Consider the following 21,453-nt stretch of genomic DNA (forward strand, 5'->3'; position numbering starts at 1 on the left):
TGTTTTTGTGAATTATTGAGATATGTTTTTGTGGGGGAAACGAAATTTAGTCATGTTTTTCTGAATTAACAAGATTCATTAATTCCGAAAAAATGTCAAAATATTTTTCTCTGAATTAAAAATGTCTGTCTTTCTCAGGTGAATGCAATATGTTTCCCTAGGGCTTCCGTCATTCCACATATTTTCATTTTTTAATGGAAAAAAGATAGAGACTAATAAGAATAGAATTAGTGATGAGATTTAAGATAAAACTTGAATGAGAACATCTTTGACCTCATCAGGACTGCAGAGCTCATTAGGCAACAGGTCTTCTAAGTAAGAGAAATTTACCTCCAGTTTAGATGCCTACTGTGCATTGGTTATATCGAGCCCAACTAGCCTAAGTTTTTACTTAACCTCTAAGTCATTTATTAGGGCCTGAGCCTGAAGGTACTTCAAGCAAAGTTTTTATTTTCTAATTCTTGGAAAGTAGACTCAATTACCCCCCCCCCCCCGCACACACACACACACACACACACACACACACACACACACACACGACTGTAGTTTTTAAGATGACCATTGAGAACTTATTATGAAATAGGGTAATTTTTCTTTCCCCTCCACTTACTGGGCTGTAGTCCCCTCAGGGGAAGCCAGCTTCTGCTTTAGATACAGATGTCTTCACAATATTTGACAGTTGATGGTAAAACTGTTTTTTATTTAAATTTAAAGGAAAAAACTGCTCAAACAAAGAAAGTGCCATTTTGAGGGGAAAATGGATCGGAAAAAGTTGAATCTATTCTGTCATGGGAAATTCAGAATAACTTTTTTTCATAGATGAATGGGCAGACATAAATAAATACCAGAGATGCGCCATAAATTATGGAGGGCGCTTCTTGTGGTAATATTAGAGGAAGAGGTTAAACAGAAGGAGATTATGGAGTTTATGACATCTTTGCACCAACCCCTGAACCAGGCGTGAGAAGCTGATTGACAGGTTCTGGACTGCATCACAAACGGGTTTTCCGTCCTCATTCCGGACAAGGCTGTGACGTCAACGAATAGGTGGGAACAAGAGATATGGGCGTGTTGTTCTTTTTGCTCACAGGTGTTCGGCGTTAAGGTGAGGATCTTGGTCGTGTTCGGCGTTAAGGTGAGGATCTTGGTCGTGTTTGCGCTTGATCGGCAGTATTATGGGGAAAATTCAGGAGTTTGATATCACCTTTGACCACAATAAAGTGGTCTACAGTCCCGGTGAGTCGATCTGTGGCAGCGTACGCGTGACGGTGGGCCAACCGCTGCTCTGCAAAGGTAAGAGCCCCTCAGCCACTTCATCACGGAAATGAGCAAGTTGAGAAGCCATCTTGATTGTCGTTGATGCTCAGTGTGGGATGGGTTGAAGCGCCCACTCGGCTTGACGGAGTTTATGTATTAAAAGTATTCAAAAATAAGGCAAGAAAGACATTTTTTCCAGAATTGTTGAAAAACTACAATACAATTAAAATGCGCAATCTGATAAATGAGATAAAAAAACAAAAAAAAACATACGTAATCGGGTCCTCATTAATAGGTCTGGTGAGCACCAGGAAAAGATGTTAAGTGTCTGAATACGATTTTTTATTTTAATTTTAATTTAATCAGTTTTTAACACCAGGGGTGTCCAAACTAGTCCAGTAAGGGCCGATGTGGCTGCAGGTTTTCATTCCAACCAAGCAAAAGCAACACCTTCGCTTTTCGCTGGAGGTCCTGGTCTGTATGGGGCGGCTTCTGGGTCACGGACAGCAGTCCTCCCATTGGTGACCCCTGGTCTACAGGCTACTGCTTGTCCTGTGTAAGGGTCATGGGGAACTGGAGCAGGCTGGGGACAACTTGACGGGTCTCCAGGAGGAGGACAAGTTTAGGAGAGGAACTGCTCATGGACGTATGTTCCTGCCGGTCTGTGTCACATCTTCACCTCTGCAGAGTGAAGTGGTGAATGAAGGATTTCTGTTTAGCCTCCACTTCAGACAAGATTTCCTGCTCAGTCCTTAGCCTCTTCAGCTGCATCCTCTTCTCTGAGATTTTAGCCTGAAGCTGCCGGCGTTGTGTCTCCCTTTGGTTTGCCACCAACTCCAGCAGGTTTCTTGCTCCGATGGCCTTCAACTTTTCTTTCTCCACCTCTTTTCCCAGCTCTTCTAGCCGCTCAGTCAGACCTCCCTCTGTCTGCTCAAACTGCTTCATTTTGTCAAGGAATTCTTTGCACTTGACCATGAGCTCTGAGGGTTTTTGCCTGATTTCTGGCTCCAGTATCCTCAGATGTCTGAGCTTGTCAATATAAAACCATTCCTTTGCTGATGTGCCTGTTGCCATGGCAGGTGAAACGGGAACACGTTGAGAAGTCAGCAAGGGTCCAAACAGTTTATGAAATGCCATTGTATCACTGTCGTTCTGCTCTTGGACCATTAGCAGAACCACTCCTCTTATAGCACCATGTCGGGTTGAGTGAACTCACTGAACATCAGAGCTTTCTGATCACTGTCAGTGATGAGACAGCCAAGGTGAGGATCTTGGTCGTGTTCGCGCTTGATCGGCAGTACTATGGGGAAAATTCAGGAGTTTGATATCACCTTTGACCACAATAAAGTGGTCTACAGTCCCGGTGAGTCGATCTGTGGCAGCGTACGCGTGACGGTGGGCCAACCACTGCTCTTCAAAGGTAAGAGCCCCTCAGCCACTTCATCACGGAAATGAGCAAGTTGAGAAGCCATCTTGATTGTCGTTGATGCTCAGTGTGGAATGGGTTGAAGCGCCCACTCGGCTTGACGGAGTTTATGTATTAAAAGTATTCAAAAATAAGGCAAGAAAGACATTTTTCCAGAATTGTTGAAAAAATACAATACAATTAAAATGTGCAATCTGATAAATGAGTCAAAAAACAAAAAAAAACATACGTAATCGGGTCCTCATTAATAGGTCTGGTGAGCACCAGGAAAAGATGTTAAGTGTCTGAATACGATTTTTAATTTTGCTGATGACCTGTAACATTGACATTGGTAAATGTTATAAAAAAAATCATGTAATTGATTGAAATTGTTAAATATTTCATCTGAATATTTGCAGTGTAATAACTGGAACATATAACGACGCTGAAGTTAGCTTCCGATTCGTCACTTAAGGGAAAGTTGAGGGGAAATTAACGTAATGTGTATGGCGGCTGTTCATGCACTTATTGTCTTTTGTTGTTGTTTTGACACTTTTTGATGTGAAATCATTTTAGACCTTTTGGGTAAGATATTAACTTTGCCTGACACTCACAAATGTATTTGTGAAACTTTTATTCTATTTGTGAAAATGCCAAGGTGGATATTCCTCCGTCCAAAGTGTCCAAATAAAACAGTCAGTGCATAAACAGTCGCCGTACACATTACATTAATTTCCCCTTAACTTTCCCCTTAAGTGCCGAATCGGAAGCTGACTTCAGTGTCGTGGACATATAGCAGATGCTTAACAGAGTAATGTTAATCTCATCTCAGCTTTCTATTGAGGAGACTGTCAGTCTTTAATTATATTGTGTATTATTTAGTCTATAAGCACACTTCCCAGTGCAACAAAATCTCAAGGTAATTCACAGCAAGGTAAAATTTTTCAGGTTAGATGTTACAAGAAATCAATATACACCAAAGAAACCTGTTAAAACTACGTGTCATAAGATAAAGGTAAGGATAAAGATGAGGTAAAATGGAAAATAAATTCTAATATAGGGTAATATAATTAAAAATATAGTAATTTAATATAAGATACTCAGCCGCTGTTTTCCAGATGCTCAATTACTCTGGAGAAAACAATGAATTCTGGTTTTGGCTGTTACTCCTCCAGCCTGTATTGGAAGAATTTGTATTCTTATAATTAGCCCTGGACTAGGGTTTGTTCTTTGGTGAAATACAGCCTTGGGCTTCTCGGTGTTTGCTCTTGATCAGCTGGCACCAACTGTGCTTGTACTATGTACTTTTTTGCATCCTCGGCCAATATGGAGTCAATACATTATATTTGCATCTTTTGGACTAAAAGATTAGTTCCTGCCCTCCACTTACTAAAAGACCATCTGTGGTTCAGGAGTTTGAAAGAACAATGGCCTCATTTATAAACAAAAACCCAGTAAACTTTGGGATTTACAAAAAACTAAATTTTGATGAGAAATTACAAAAACAGCATTACATACATACAAAATGTTAAGCACTAGGTGCAGGACAGAGCTGCTTTTTTGCTCTCTCACGATTTCTGCCATTATTCACTCAGAGAAACCTCTGTCCATACTCCATTGTTGTCACCTTTCCTGCACACAATTTTATTATACAGACCCAGTAGTCATAGCTGTGCTTGTTCTTTTCTCAAGATTCAGCAAGCATTTTGTGGATCAGGACACAGGAGAGATGCAACTGGGAAAATGGCTCCAGATCTTGTGAGTCATGCACCAGGTGCAGGTGCTTAGATTTTATTGAGGTAATATGACCTCCAACAAGGCCTTATAGTCATGTTTCAAAGAAAATGATGCCCAGCTCTGTAAGGACATCTGTCCACTTGTGATTGGGTGAGCAAGAGCACAAGCTGCTGCCTCATCAGGCTGTTGATAACAGCTTGTGTTTGTCAGGGAGTTTCTGTCAGATCGTTTCTGGGATCCGATCTGATGGTATTCCTGTTCAGTTAAAGCTTGTCAGACAAACTTGCCATGCTACAGCTTGAGTCATTGGGCGGGGCCTTGATAGACAAATAATTAGCTTATTTTTAAAATGATTGTGGTTCCCCTCTGACATGAAGTTGTGAAAGAACTGTTTGAGGGCTATTGAATAAGGTTTCAGGTTTTGGGAAACAATTTGTTGTTGGTAGGAGTCAGACTGTCACAAGTGTGGACAGTTGATCTCTAGTGGTGTGCTCAACAAGCAGTTGTATGATTCCATAATCACTTGACAGAAGTTTCTATAATCCACCCTGAGATGTCAGTGATCTTTGAGTCTTCACATAATAAATCCATGTGGACAGTCAATGTCTTGTGGATTTGAAATCCTTTTTTGTGCCAGTTTATCACTCTGTTCATTGTTGATACCAGCATACTGAATCACATGAGGCATGAGCAACCATGCAAGTAGTGTACGTCAATGGTGATCATTCTCAGTCGTTACCTTTAAGTGGCTCGGGAAAAAGGGCTGAACATAAACTGTGTGGGACCAGTAGTGTTTAACCAAAAGTGAATTTATTGAACAGAAGTAAACCAAACACAACACAACCACAAATCCCCAACAGAAACTACCACCAACTAACATGAATGGCTCTGGCCAAAAGAAAGGGAAGGTTCCTAGACCAGCTCACAGGAACTGTCAGACCCAGCATCTCCCCCCTACCCTTTGTAGTGGACTTGCCCCCTTTTCCTTCCTCACACTCCTTACTGGAGGAACCCCCCTCAGAACACTTAATCTGGAAAGAAGAGCAGAACAACTTCCTCTTGACCTTTTTTTTTTTTTTTTGAATAATGATAATTAACCCTTAAGAACCAAGATCATCTACTTCCCTCTTTATCAAGATGTCCAGTCATCTCCTGTTCACCCTGACCAAGGAAGTTGTAACTCGAGTCAGGAGTGCTAGCCAAATGGGGGGTCTCTTACCTCTCTGCGACCTCGACCCCCGCAGGGTGTAATAAACATTTGCCTTGCGGAAGAGACCTGATATTATGAACTGAGGATGCATTGTTTGATCATGTGAGGATTCACCCTCTTTCTTGGGATGTACATGTCTTAAGTCAATAAGAATTTTCATGTGATTGAAGGGTTCTGTATCACTGCTAAATGAAGTACAAGAGTAGGAATTTATCAGCGTCCATGGAGGAAACCTGGACTCTGTGTATAAAGTAATGCTGCCTTGTAACTGAAGTCTCCTCGTTTGACTTCAATCACACACACACACACACACACACACACACACACACACACACACACACACACACACACACACACACACTTATGTGTATGGACATGTTAAAAATATTTCACTCTTGAGCATGGAGGACTATCCTTGCCTAACTTTCAACATTATTATTGGGCAGCTAATATACGGGTTATGTTGTATTGGTTTAACCCAAGAGATTGTGGCCCAAAATGGCTACAACTGGAGGACCTTGCATGTGGACCCATATCTTTAAGATCTTTACTATGTTCCAATCTTCCATTGCCCTGTCCTGTATCCAAATTTCCTATGAACCCAGTGATTAAACAATCATTAAAGATTTGGGCACAGTTCAGATGGACCTTCTCACTCAATAACTTACCAATTCATGCCCCTATTGCAAAAAATGTTATGTTTACACCCTCTCTGATTGATGGTTCTTTCAATATTTCCACTAAGAATGGATTAGTTTTACTTAAAGATTTATATGTTGATGGTCATTTTGCTTCATTTGAACAGCTGAAATTAAAGTTTAATCTACCTAACTCTCAATTCTTCAGGTACTTGCAGCTTCGCAGCTTTGTTTCCTCACACTCAGCTCACTTCCCATCATTACCACCCACCTCTCTCCTGAACTCCGTTCTAGAACTTCATTCCTCCGCTAAAAAGATTATTGGCAGAATATACACCCTATTCAATTCTTATAATTCAGAACCTCTGTCACATTTAAAAAGACAATGGGAAGAAGAACTAGGCACAGAACTTACAGAGGACATGTGGGAAGCTGTATTAGACAAAATACACTCATCCTCAATATGTTTAAGACATAAAGTAACACAATTTAAAATTGTACATAGATTGCATTGGTCCAAAACAAGACTGGCCAAATTTACGCCAAATATTGACCCTAACTGTGACCGCTGTGGAATAACACCAGCAACCATATCACATATGTTTTGGCTCTGTCCAAAACTAATAGATTTTTGGCAAGCTATATTTAAATTATTTTCGGATATTTTGGAAATATCTATCGAACCTCTGGCCATAATAGCCATATTTGGCACTATACCCCAAGACTTGCGCCTTAACAAAAGTAGCCAAAATATGATAGCTTTTGCCACACTGCTGGCAAGGAGACTTATACTTCTTAAATGGAAAGACAAACTGCCACCAACCTTTAGACTCTGGATCAGGGATCTTCTTCATCATTTGACTTTAGAAAAAATCCGTTACACTACAAGAGGCTGTGTCTCTGACTTCTATATCACCTGGCAACCAGTTCTGGATCATATAGAGAAGATAGACGCCACAGATATATAAATATAAACTCTGCTACCCCCTAACAATTTGTTCTTTTCTTTTCTTGAATGTTAATAAATAATGTTATTTATTATCTTACCTTTTTTTCCATTTATTTATTTTTTGTTTACTTATTTTATTAGTAAATGTATTCATTTGCTATGTATTTTTTGCCTTTGAACTCCTTTATTCCTTTTTCTCTCTTCCTTTTATACCTTATTTGTGGTTTTATGTTTATAAATAATTTATCATACGTAAATTATGCTGTATTATATCATACTGTAAAGCTCTAATGGTGCAGTGGATATTTCGGGATTGGGTGGGATTTTCCTAAAATATGTCAAATTGTATGTAAATTTCTGTTTTGTATAACCTAAAGAAAACAATAAAAATACTTGGAACAAAAAAAATATTTCACTCTGTAGTTATGTTCCTTGCTTTTCACTGTTATTGTCTTAACTCTTAGCAATCTTATTCTCTAGCTCTATCTGTGTGATGCATGATTGCTCTCTGTTTAACCAGTTTAATACAGTAATATCTGAGAAATATTGGACGGCAAAGTGTGCTGATTGGCCAGCAGCCCCACAATTGTCAAAGGTCACTCCCCCAAGGCAGACCAGTTTACTATAATAGTTGCAACACCATCGGCCATTCGCTCTCTTCACTCCTCTTCTTTTTTCCACGCTTCTTGCTTTTTCTTAGAGTGGCTACTTCACCTCCTTCCTTTTGTGACCATCTTCTTCATGGGTTTGGTCTTTGTTCTTTAGACAAACCCTTATGTCTCCTTCAATAATTCCACGAGTGGCAGTGTTTTGTGCGCTGAGTCGAACGTGCCTCTTTTTCATCTAAGTTCGCGAAGGCATCGTTCCGTGTCACACCTACAGTGTTGATATTTCCTATTTTTGTAATTCGTCATTCATCGCGGTTCACGGTCACAAGACTAGTTGACCTCCCATGAGCCTTGCATCTCCATCCTGAGCAGCGGAGAGAAGCCACCTTGTACCTGCATCGTGTCGAGGCAGCCAGCAGCCTGAGACTGGACGGTAGTGAATCAACACACTTCCCTTCTCCATCCAGCGAATCCCTGCGGGAGCCACGGTCGTCGAGGTGGAGGCTTGGAGGCCGTCTTCCCACCAGTTTGCTGGAGAGCTATCGTACATTGATGGAAGCCATCCAGCTGAGAACGGAAGCCAATTAAGTAGGTTTTTGCACTGTTGCAATAACAAAGACCAGTGCTGCATCTATTCAGGCCTCAATCTCTCTCACTCCCAAACTCTGCCTGACCCCACAGAGTGTGGTCAGCCCTCGGTTCAGTAGGCTTCATTCGTTTGTAGGTCACCATCGTCCATCCTACACAACTTTTTACCTGCTACCTTTGCCGTCCAATTGAAGCTTGGATAAATCTAACAGTTCATGTTTGATACTCCACCTGTGCCTTCATTGCTTTGCTGGAATAATTAGTCTCAAATATTTTTGGATATGTATTAGAATCCTCTTAAAATTCCAAGAAGTGTCCTAACCCATTTTTATATATTTGCATGCAAGCCACAGCTCCGCAAAGAACTCATTGATAAACTATAATCTGAGACTGATCGTTTCTTGTTGGATGATACAAAAATGGACTGGTACCCAGAGTAACAACTGTGTAAAACACCCTAGTGATACACCATCATCATCAGCTTATCAAGTTACTACACCTGAAACCAGGGGTCCCCAAACATTTTTCTGTGAGGGCCACATAACTTTCACCTTCTCTGATGGGGGTCAGTTTGTAATTGAATAAGTGTGGCGATCATTGGGTTGCCTAAACGTAAAAATGTATTGTTTTCCAGAAAGCCACACAACCAAATAACCCTCTCTGGGTTCGGGTCTAGGATTTTTTTCTGGGGGTTGCCAGATAGGGGCACAGAATGCAGAAGGGTGGAATAGAGTGTCACGTTCTATGCGTGTTTGAAATAGTTACCAACTGACTGTGTTCACACCAAACGGCAATGTGAATTTTCGCGTCGCTTTATTCACGAATATAAACACATTGATCCAGCGATCAAATTCGCACGAATAAAGTGACGTGAAAATTCGCATTGCGTTTGGTGTGAACATTAGGACTGCAACTAACGACTATTTTAATCGTCAACTAGTCACCAACTATTGAAACGATTAGTCGACTAATCGGATAATTGTTATTTTTTCTTAAATTTAGCATGAAGTTGATTTAATTATGTGGCAAACGATAATAAACAAGAAAGATGCGTACAATGAAAAATACATCTTTTAGTGAACATTCATTAATTTAACATACGTTTGTCAGGCACAGTCTGGCATAACGCTCAAGCTCTCTTTTATAGTGAAAACACGCTTATAAAATGTACAATGAATGTCATAAAAACCGTATTGGCTTGAATGTTACTTGAATCTCGGAGGCGAGTCAGACTCTGTTTCGTTCAACTGCCCGAGGGCTTCTTTAAATGTTCCTGCATCACCGCCATGATACGCACGGTCTGCTTTGCAACCTCTACAAGTAGTCTTTTTATCCGCCGTATCCAGGCTAAAATGCCACCAAACTTTCGAAGTTTGAGTAGGCGTGCCTGATGTTGACGCCGCGTTCCTGTATATTACCGCTTAGAGACAGAGACGCCACTGTGCATGAGCAACTCTCGGCAGAGATTATAATCAAGAGAGATGCCTTACTCTGGAAAAACGCGTGTGGCGACAATAGTCGACAATGGAATTCATTGTCTACTATTTCTATTCTACTCTATCGATTTTTTTTTGTCGACAACGTTGACTAGTCGTTGCAGCCCTAGTGAACACACCTTAATAGTTAATAATGAAAATAGTTTATAGCTAGTTATCAATTTTATTATCAAATACAAATACACATGGAAAAAAAATCAAAATGCATCTCTGGTATTTTCCAGGGGGCTGGGCCAAATGTGGAGGCGGGCCGTAGTTTGGGGACCACTGCCTTAAACAATCCAAGTAAACCCTACAGAGCAATTAGGGACTCTGTATCTTGCTCAAAGATACTTTGACATGGTCACCAGGGCAAGGCAAGGCAAGGCAATTTTATTTGTAGAGCCCGTTTTCACCAACAGTTTGTCTCAAAGGGCTTCACATGGCATCATAACAACATCCTCTGCCCTTAGACCCTCACATCGACTGAGGAAAAACTCCATAGAAAACCCTTTTAACAGGGAAAAATCTGAGAAACCTCAGGGTGAGCAACAGAGGAGGGATCCCTCACCCAGGACGGACAGACGTGCAGTAGATTTTGTTACAGAGAAGAAAACAGTTTACAATACAAAATGTGGGAAACATGGAAATGTTAATAACAGTTGAAGAAGGAAGCTTCTGGTAGGGGAGGCAGGGAGAGCAAGCCAGCTTGATGGGGGACTGGATGGCAGACTGGTTCATGGAAGGGGAGTGTGGGCCGGTGTAACAGCAGGGGATAAAAAAAAGGGGGGGGGGGGTGATGCAGGCAACAATTGGAGCAGAGAGATGGTGTCTCGCAGTCTCTGTGTTTCCACAGATCCACCAGTGCTCCAAGGCCAAACTACAAAGTGCAACAAGTAATGGTAATGACAATTCCAAAATGTGCAAGGAGGACAGGAGGAGAGAGGAGGGGAGGGGGGGAGAGGAGAGGAGAAGAGAGGGCTCCATGTAACCTGATGTGTCCCCCAGCAGTCTAAGCCTGTAGCAGCATAGCTATCAATGGTTCAGAGCTACCTGAACCAGTCCTAACTGAAGGCTCTGTCATAGAGGAAGGTCTTAAGCCTGGACTTAAACGTAGTTAGAGTGTCTGCCTCTCTGACCCATGGAGAGAGCTGGTTCCACAGTAGAGGAGCCCGGTAACTAAAGGCTCTACCTCCCAGTCTGTTTTTATTGATACTGGGAATCACTAAAAGACCTGCATTCTGGGAGCGGAGTGCTCTGGTAGGACAGTAGGGACTAATGAGCTCTTTCAAGTAGGATGGAGCTTTATCATTGAGAGCCTTATAAGTCAGCAGAAGGATTTTGAAGTCGATTCTAGATCCTTCAGGAAGCCAGTGGAGAGAAGCTAAAGTGGGAGAGATATGTTCTCTCTTTTTAACTCCCATCAAAACCCTCGCTGCAGCGTTCTGGACCAGCTGGAGACTCTTTAGAGAGTATTTAGGACATCCTGACAGGAGAGAGTTGCAGTAGTCCAGCCTAGAAGTGATAAATGCATGCACCAGTTTTTCAGCATCACTCTGGGAAAGGATATTCCTAATCTTAGCGATACTGCGCAGATGGAAGAAGGCGGTCCTAGTCACATGCTTTATGTGGGAACTGAAGGAAAGGTCCTGGTCAAAAATGACTCCAAGTATAGTTGTACTCGGGAGTCAGGGTGATGCCATCTAGAGTAGTGATCCGATTCGAGAGCGTGTCCCTGAGGTGTTTAGGTCCAAACACGATGACCTCAGTTTTATCTGAATTCAGTCGTAAGAAGTTAGAGGACATCCAGGATTTAATGTTTTTCAGGCAGTCTTGCAGATGAGTAAACTGGCTTGAAGTTGATCGAGTGCTTCCGGATTATGTCACCTAAGGGGAGCGTGTAAAGAATGAAGAGAATCGGTCCTAAAACTGCACCCTGTGGTACACCATATGTAACTCTGCTATACTCCGAATGGTCATTATTGACATGAACAAACTGCACCCTGTGGTACACCATATGTAACTCTGCTATACTCCGAATGGTCATTATTAACATGAACAAACTGAAACCTGTCAGATAAGTAGGACTTCAACCATTTTAGGGCAGGTCCTTTAATCCCAATGTCATGGTCTAGTCTCTGTAGCAGAATGCTGTGGTCGATGGTGTCAAATGCAGCACTGAGGTCCAAAAGTACAAGTACAGAGACGAGACCTCTGTCTGAAGCTATAAGAAGATCATTTGAGATTCTGACCAGTGCTGTTTCAGTGCACGGGCAATGCAGCTGCCATCTTTAAGAGCATTTTCTGAAAAAACAAACAAACATCGTAATATTATTGAAATAAAAAAAAGACTAATTGCAGATAGATAAAATTAACAATAATTCAGAGACTACATGCAAGTTACAATGGCTATTAAGTCATTCGTGGATTATTATGGCTTATGGGACGGATAATATGTAACACTTATCAATATTTTAATTTGAAGGATGAGCTCAAAACCAAAAATCAATCCATCAATATCATTGGCAGTGCACGTGTGTTTGTGCGCGCACATGTCTGTGTGTGTACGTGCATAAATGGCCTTAAATTGTTCGTGCAGCTCTTCTGGTGGTGCAGCAGGTGATGATGGAGGTTGGTGGTGTTATCTCTAGATGTTGCTTCTACTGCACTGCAGGTCCTGCACAGAACCTGAGTCAGCAAAACCTCTTCTTTCTTGTATCCAAAGTACTGCCAAATTGCAGAGGTGCTATTTTTCTTAGCCACAAGCGTTTCCTCTGCAACTTCACTGCTCTGCTCTCTGACCTCCGCCATTGTCTTGACTTGTCTGCCTAACTATGGGTGTCATCTGATTGGCTGAACGGTGTGCATGCATGGACCGTGTGGCCAGGGCTGCATCTGATTGGCCAAATGTCAGCATGAGTGTGAAAGCATGGCATATAAAAACAAAATTAATCGCATTCCAGAGGAGCTTTTGCAATGTGTTTATCGCGCATGTTCACATCGCGATGATGAAAATATGATTAATTGTGTAGGCCTAATCGTGATTGCAAAAAAGAGTGTCATGAGTTTTTGTTGATTCATTAGGTCCTTGAACACCATGAAACTTAATGACTGTGCATTGTCATCAAGTGGCTTTTTTTAAATTTTTGATTTGGTTTAGCAACTTCTTTTCAGTGTAGTTTGAAACACAAGAATTTCCTCTAACACCTTAACATGACATTATAAAATCACTGCTCTAAATGACATCGACTAAATTTTTAAATGGCTGATTCAGTGTCTCTGCTTTTTTTTCTGCAGCTATCAAGGTGAACTGCAATGGTTTCTGTGGTATCACCAGCAAAGCCAATGACACGGCATGGACCATGGAGGAACAATATTTCAGCAGCACTCTATCTGTGACTGACAAAGGTAAGATGCTCTTTGATCTCGCTTATAGATTCCACTCAACCTTCCAAAAGTTTGTATTCAGATAAACAACTAAATCACCAAACTCCACATTACACTACACACTATTAATTGCATCAGATCATGGGTCAACAGTGACTGTGTGTGGGGCTTCAGCTCCTCTCAAATCCTGTTAGATGGCAAGTATAGATGTGTCCTATGTTAATGACTTGTGATTGACAAAGTAGTGTCATATAGATAGTTGTATGATTACAGAGTTTGTTGTGGAATAGTGCCTTTGTCAGGTAGTGTATGGTACTTTTGTGATTACTCACAACGTTACTTGTTTTTTGTTTGGAAGAGCAGATTTTACCTCCATGTAGATGCCAACAATAGTTATTTCACTTTGTATCATCAACAATAGCAGAAATACCCATTTTGCTACCCTCTACAGATCTCAGATATGTTAGAGGTCCAACAATCATTGTGCCTATATCATGGTTGTTATTTCGGCATCATTCTATGGAATTCACAATGACCTAATTTGGAGCCGCACACAACTCTGTGAATTCCATGGAATGATGCTGAAATAATGATCAGGATGTAGATTTTTGTCAGATTCGTCCCCAAGATGACAATTAAACAGCTCTTCAAATGCTTTTTTCTGAATTTAGTTTATGTCAAATCAGCTGCAGCATGTTTTTGGTTTCTGATTGAATGTTTGTGATACCGGATGTTTTTTTGTAACATAATTTTCATGCCAGATGACAATTTAGTAATCTTGCAAATAATTGACTGAAAGGAATATGCTGTTGGTGCATTTTGTCATTTTTGTTGCCTGGTGCTTAATTTATGTATTTGCAATAGCTTTGTATGAATTTTTCTACATAAAAGAATTTACTATATTCAATTTTAAGTAGTGCAATTTGTTTCTCAATCAGGCAACACCGTTGTTTGTCAGTCCAAATTTTGTATAATTTTTTTTTCATTTAACATTTTTACAGGTGCAGTGCGTAACAGTTCTGACAAAAAGTCATAGGTTTGCTCTCATTGTTGGCTTCAATTAAGCCCCCCCCCCCCCCCCCCCCAGTTAACTGTAAATATTTTCGGGCTACCTAACTTTATAGAACTGTTATGTTAAGTCATCTATATGGATTTAACATTTTTAAATAATTTTAAAAAACTCCACTAAAGTTAATTAACATTTTTTCTCAGTTGTGAATATGATCCACACTTGTTTTTCAAATGACTCCATTCCAATAATTAATGGAGAAAGTAGCAGTACTTCCTGAGCAGTAGATTGTTTTAAATCACATTTAGTTACCTCTTTAAGTCTTAGTCTACGATTTTAATGTTGAAAAAATAAGTGTAGATTGCACAGTTGAGCTAGTTATGAAGTGGGAATAGTGTGACCGCATGTCTCAAGTACAGATGTTTAATGTGTCCTGCAGGGTAAGTTGCAAGTACAGAGGGCGAGAAGGGAGTGTCAGTGCTCAGAAATTGAACAGCACTCCAGGAGTTTTGTTTAGATGTAATCTAATTATTATTATTTGTAAAACTTTTACTTTTGTGATTTACTAATTGCGTTATTTTTGCCCCCTGCACCCATCGGAGCCTGCCCATCTGTGTCCCCCTCAGCTAATTTTTCACATGCCCCCACGAGTTTGGGAACTACTGCTGTAGAGCCATTATTAATCTTAACACTGACTGATGCTGATCTGTGCTATGTGTCCTGTGCAGGAACTCTGAAACAAGGACAACACACTTTTCCCTTCAAGTTTCTCATTCCAGGTAGGAGAAACTATTTACCTGCAGGAATACTCACTTCAAAGCGAAGCAATTGTTATGTAGATGTTGAGCTTCACAAACGCTTAATGTAGGCAACTCAATGGTACCAGAATGCTGTGTGAGAATGCAGCATTTCCAGAATTTAATAAATACTAGCTCCTTTCCAAAATTATATAAGAAATTAATTAATTGTAGTTGATTGTTGTTTATGATAGTGCTATTTATTGCTCTGTACTTTTTCTGCTGCTGTAACAGTGCCAATTTCCCCACTATGGGATGAATAAAATGTTTATCCTTTCTTATCCCTTATATCTAATGCTGACATCTTTTAGGCCCTTACATTATTTTTCAGCTGTCTTTGATTGATTTCATAATGTCAGGTTATTTTCCAGTATTTCTTGAAGTAAATACAAATACTTCCAACCTGTTCACGTGCTTGTCTGTCCATCATTCTCTCCCCCTTTCTTTCTCTCTTTATCTCTGTTCCTCTCTGGCCTATCTCTATCTGTCTTTCTTTACATTATTAGGGCCTGAGCCAGAACGTACTTCAGGCGAAGACCCTATGGTGTTTGTAAGCACACTCAAACACTAAAAACTCTAAAAAATCACACTAAATTAAAGCTGCAAGCAGCGTTGTTAGGGCCTGAGCCCCCACGCGCCCGCGGTTGGGTGCCAAACGCCGGCCCAAATCCAACAGTGTAATCGGCAAATCCCTAGGCCTTGTAGTTAAGGAGATAGAAGCCTCAGTGTGATGCACAGTGTGAGTGCAGAGCTGAGAGCTGGCCCTTTAAGAGCCCCTCCCTTCTCTGTTCGCTCTCTGTCATCTGTGTCAGAGTGGAGAGCAGAGGAGGATTTTGGCAGTTTTACTGTGCAAAACGGTCATAACTCAGCATATATTGGTCAAAAGTTGAATGTAAAGACATCTTTTCGTAGAGTTTTTTGTCAGGAATTCAATGGTGTGTTTTTTGAAGGTGTGAGTGTTTTAGATTAGAAGCTAGAGATGTTTGTTTGAGAGTATATACATGAGGGCAGAGAAGCTCCAATTGTGGTTTCCATGACAACAGTAAACAAATCTCTGACATCTGTGCCAGAGTGGAGAGCAGATGAAAAAAGGACATTTTTAGTGTGTGAAAATCAAATAACTCTGTATATGTTACTTAAAAGTGCAATATAATACCATATTTTTGTAGGGTTTTTTCTGAGAAATCCATTGGTGTGTTTTGTGAAGCTGTGTGAGTTGTAGTGTAGACGTGAGAAGCATTTGTTTGAGAGTATGTACCATGAGAGGACACGGCTTCCCATTGACTTCCATTTTAACATAAAACGTGTCTCCTCGACTTTGACGGCTTATAAAACGGAAACCGAGCAATTCATATAAAAACCTTTCTCAACTTTTAATCAGCACAGTTGGGAGAGTAATAAGTGAAAGTTTGGAAGCGATACTATTAATGCCCTAGGAGGAGATAGATTTTGTTCGGGCAGTGAAAATTGTCCTGTTTTGGACAGTTTTGTCCAATTTGTGGACATTCTGTTGTAGATAGGTGAGGGGTCAGAGCGTATGAATTTTTCGTCTTGATGAGACGAGTCCAATGGTGTTGGTCCCATGTCTGTGGGACATTCGTGGAAGAAGTTAAAGCGCTCCATTTTTGTTACGTTTTTTGTTTAGTTTTTTATTGAGTTTTTGTGAATTTTTTTTTAAATATAAATTTTTTCGCCGGACTGGACGTGCATGCCAAATTTCAGCGAATTTCATGCATGTTCAGGGGGTCAAATTCAGCGTTAAAGTGGCAGCGGAAGAAAGAAAGAATAATAGCCAAAAAAACATTACAATTTCAGATAAATTTTTGCCACCATTGGTTTCAATGGGAGACCTCACCCCCCCCCCGACCCCCCGGACCCCCCTATGATGTTTTTAGAGGCCTGTGATCCTCCTAAGTGTATGTTTTTACTGCTTTTAGCGCTGACTTCGTGTCTCTCTGACTTCGAAACATAATAGGGTCTTCGCCTGAAGTACCTTCTGGCTCAGGCCCTAACAAACTCCAAATCTCACCAAATTTCACAGGCAGGTCAGGGGACGGTAGAGGGGGTGAGGTATAACATTGGTTTCAATGGGGGGGCAAGAGAAGATCTGTTTCGCAAGGAATTGTTTCTTTCTTTATTATTCTTTCTTATAACGTCACTTCTATCCTTAATTTGACCCCCTAAACATGCTCCGAATTTTGCGAATTTTAGTAGACACGTCGGCGATGGCAAAAAAATGTGATATTCTGAAAAAAAAATCTGGAAAAACTCAATAGCGCCACCTAGAGACACAAAAAACACCATAACACACCGTAGGAACGTCCTAGAGACACCGTCTCGTTGAGACCGAAAAATCCCACACAGGTACCACTGCTCTAACTCTAACCAGATTTGCACAATTTGGACACAAAGGTCCAATTTTGGTTGATAACACTCCCCAAACAAAATCTATGTCCTCCTAGACCGTTCACGCGATGGCTTCCAAAATTGAACACATGACTCAAGACACTTTAAGGATCAAAAGTTAAGAAAGGCTACAATATAAACCACCCGGTTCCCATTTTATAAGCCCTCAAAGTTGGGACACTTTTGTCACTTATAATGGAAGTCAATGGGGAGCAGATCTCCTCTTGGGTACATAGTCTCAAACAATCACTGATCACATCTAAACTACAACTCCCATAGCTTAGAGAAACACACCGTTGGATTCCTGACAAAAATGCCTACAAGACTATGCTATTTGATGACACTTTGGGCCAGGATCTGAGGAGTTATTAGGCTTTGAAACAGTAAAACTGTCTCAGTCCTCCTCTGCTCTCCAGTCTGACAAAGCTGGTAGAGAGCAGGGGGGAGGGTTTATTTGAAGGGCAGCTCTCAGCTCAGCACTCAGACCGAGCATCGCACTTCGATCGAACAGGCTTTTATCTCCTCAACTACAAGTCGCACCGATTTCGTTCTCACACCGTTGGATTGGGGCCGGCGTTTGGGACCCGGCCGCGGGCGCGCGGGGGCTCAGGCCCTAACAACGCTGCTTGCAGCTTTAATTCTAGAACTAAAATCTTCTACAAGCTCATTGACTGAGAGCCGTGAGAGAGCAGGCAGAGGAGTAAAATTCTTATTAAAAACTTCACTAGTGTCGTCAGTGATAAGCCGCTTGGTAATTACCTCTGTCTGAGTAGTAGTTTGCACAGAAATAGCACTCTCAAAAAATACACAGGAGTGATCAGAGATAGCAACATCAGTAACCATAACTGTAGGTATGTTCAGGCCCTTGGAAATAATTAAGTCTAGAGTGTGACCTCTGTTACGTGTGGGCTCTGACATGTTGGGTCAAACCATAGTTATCAAGGAGACAGCACAATTCTTTAGTGCCTCTGTCCTGGGGATTGTCAACATGAATGTTAAATCACCAACAATCACTACACAGTCAAAGTCAATACAGATTATAGACAGCAATTCAGTAAAGTCATTAAAAAAGTTCACACTGTATTTAGGAGGTCTGTAGATGTTCAGGAATATTGCTTTGATAGCAGACTTCAACTGAAGGGCCACATTTTCGAAGGAGGCAAAACTACCATCATACATCCGCTTACATTGCATTGAGTCCTTGAATAATAGAGCTACTCCCCCTCCTTTTTTATGCTTCCTCGTTTCACTCATAAAACTGAACTTAGGGGGGGTTGACTCAATAAGAACGGTTGCACTGTTGTCCAGGTTTCAGTTAAAAACATTAAGTTAAGATTGTACTTGATGATAAAATCGTTGATAAAGAATGTTTTTCCAGCTAAAGATCTGACATTTAAAAGAGCTGAATGTAGTGTGCTAGAGAAATTATCTGTACTATTTTTCATGATAGGCTGACGAGGGATGGAGGCTAAATTTGATAAGTTCTTGTTGGGTGCCTTCTGTTTCTAGGCAGATTAGTGTGTCTATTACTTATCAAGACTGGGATTGATGACGTTACCACATCGGGCTGCAGGCTATCCTGGGAAAAGATAAAACTGTGATTATCCTTGCCTGGACCCAAAACATATCAGCAAGAGCTTGTTGAGAACGTGGCGTTCCTCACTGTGTGTCCTGTGCTCTTATCAGGTTGAGGGAGAGGATGCTGTTGTAGTATCCCTCGTCGTGGTGGAGGAGGAGGGGCACGGTGCTGTTTGGGGGATTTTTGACGATAAGGGGGGTTTTGGGGGAAAAGACGGTCCTGTGGCGGGAGTGGTGGAGAGGCGTGCTGCGAAGTCTCACTCCAGCATTCTCCAGTTCTTTCAGTTCGGTTGGAAAATCCACGAGGGGGGAGGAGGGGGATAGTGTGCCCAGAGAGGAGGGTGCTATGGGTGAAGCTTGGCAGGGCGGGTCCTCCTTGGTAGGTGGGCATGGAGGAAGTAGAGGCTCCTCCTCCTGGCTTGAACAGGGTGGGTCCTCCTCAGTAAGTGGGCGTAGAGGGAGTACCGACTCCTCCTCATGGCTTGAGCAGGGTGGGTCCACCGAGGAGAGAAGCGGTAGAGGAAGTACCTCCTCCTGGCTTGAACCAAAGCTTTTGGTGCTTTTCCAACAGGATTCGTCTGTGCTTCAGGTCTTCTTGACTGAAAACAAATGCACAGTTTTAAATCATAACCTTCGCTTTTCGCTGGAGGTCCTGGTCTGTATGGGGCGGCTTCTGGGTCACGGACAGCAGTCCTCCCATTGGTGACCCCTGGTCTACAGGCTACTGCTTGTCCTGTGTAAGGGTCATGGGGAACTGGAGCAGGCTGGGGTCAACTTGACGGGTCTCCAGGAGGAGGACAAGTTTAGGAGAGGAACTGCTCATGGACGTATGTTCCTGCCGGTCTGTGTCACATCTTCACCTCTGCAGAGTGAAGTGGTGAATGAAGGATTTCTGTTTAGCCTCCACTTCAGACAAGATTTCCTGCTCAATCCTTAGCCTCTTCAGCTGCATCCTCTTCTCTGAGATTTTAGCCTGAAGCTGCCGGCGTTGTGTCTCCCTTTGGTTTGCCACCAACTCCAGCAGGTTTCTTGCTCCGATGGCCTTCAACTTTTCTTTCTCCACCTCTTTTCCCAGCTCTTCTAGCCGCTCAGTCAGACCTCCCTCTGTCTGCTCAAACTGCTTCATTTTGTCAAGGAATTCTTTGCACTTGACCATGAGCTCTGAGGGTTTTTGCCTGATTTCTGGCTCCAGTATCCTCAGATGTCTGAGCTTGTCAATATAAAACCATTCCTTTGCTGATGTGCCTGTTGCCATGGCAGGTGAAACGGGAACACGTTGAGAAGTCAGCAAGGGTCCAAACAGTTTATGAAATGCCATTGTGTCACTGTCGTTCTGCTCTTGGACCATTAGCAGAACCACTCCTCTTATAGCACCATGTCGGGTTGAGTGAACTCACTGAACATCAGAGCTTTCTGATCACTGTCAGTGATGATGACAGCCACATTGATGATGTCACAGAGGATCAACGCTATCCACCATCCTGACTGTCATTTTGACAGCCAATCAGAATCATCACAGCGATCTCTCAATAGTTACCCTGCGAAAGTCTGGCTATACTCTGCCAGAGATATAAAATGCAAGGAGAGAAACAAACTACAAGCACACAATTACAATTACATTTTGCAAATGCATTGATATTATTTAATCACTGGACCAGTGAATGTACCCTATGGTCCTCATAACGCTCTAAAAGCCTGTCATCTATTTTGTTTCTGCCCACAGGCTTGATGTTGCTTGATTCATTGTATGATGTGGCCTATGATTAGTATACTATGCCACCCACTCCCATGTATGTGGGTTCATCTGCAGTCAAGCAAGTTTGAAGCTTCCTATTAAATGCTTATACAAATGTCTCCCTGTTCACTACAAGGAAATGTTTTGTGTATGTAATCAGAAGCCTACCCATTTTTGAGCAGAACTGGCCCTCTCTTGTGACTGTGCATTGGTGGCAACTTCAATAGACTGTTGAGTCCAACACTTGGACATTTGGATGATGACCAATTACCAGTGGTGGACTGGATATCTGACCTGGCACTTAAGTTTGACTTTTTAGGTGTAGCCTAAGTCAGTTCCTTCATTTCACAGCCACTTTATGGAAGATCTTCAGACATGTCAACAAAAAAGTTGATTTCTTTCAGAGCGCTAGCAGTGGTACAAGCTGATGACGTAGTGATCCTTGCGCAGGTTTAGTGAGGAAAACTGCTCTGTATCACTTTGACCGTTCAGTAAAAGAGGAGCGAACACTTTTCCACCGTCGTCGTAAAACCTCAAACACGAGTAGCGACTCGTTGTTTTTGTCATTAGAAGTGGTTAAGATGTATGAACATGATGATAAACAACACTTAGAAGGGAACTTTAGCCAATAACAGGTCCGACCACTTTTTTTTAATCTCCGCGGGGGTGCGTTG

The 21,453-nt window shown here is 41.7% G+C and overlaps 1 protein-coding gene and 2 pseudogenes across 1 annotated transcript; 1 reads left to right on the forward strand and 2 right to left on the reverse strand.

Moving 5' to 3' along the window:
* Window positions 1-1,881: 1,881 nt before the first annotated feature.
* Window positions 1,882-2,409, reverse strand: LOC147260388 (intraflagellar transport protein 20 homolog pseudogene; annotated as a pseudogene).
* On the forward strand, window positions 2,143-15,529 carry LOC147260389 (arrestin domain-containing protein 1-like). Its single transcript, XM_086205425.1, has 3 exons — window positions 2,143-2,677; window positions 13,165-13,275; window positions 14,992-15,529. The coding sequence occupies exons 1-3, from the start codon at window positions 2,560-2,562 to the stop codon at window positions 15,129-15,131; spliced, it is 369 nt and encodes a 122-aa protein (XP_086061551.1). The 5' UTR covers window positions 2,143-2,559; the 3' UTR covers window positions 15,132-15,529.
* Window positions 15,530-17,438: 1,909 nt separating this feature from the next.
* Window positions 17,439-20,366, reverse strand: LOC147260390 (intraflagellar transport protein 20 homolog pseudogene; annotated as a pseudogene).
* Window positions 20,367-21,453: the final 1,087 nt, after the last annotated feature.

This window comes from Aulostomus chinensis, chromosome 6 (assembly GCF_037954235.1).
Source record: "Aulostomus chinensis isolate RoL2024-O1b breed Wild chromosome 6, RoL_Achi_v1.0, whole genome shotgun sequence".
Taxonomy (NCBI): Eukaryota; Metazoa; Chordata; class Actinopteri; order Syngnathiformes; family Aulostomidae; genus Aulostomus; species Aulostomus chinensis.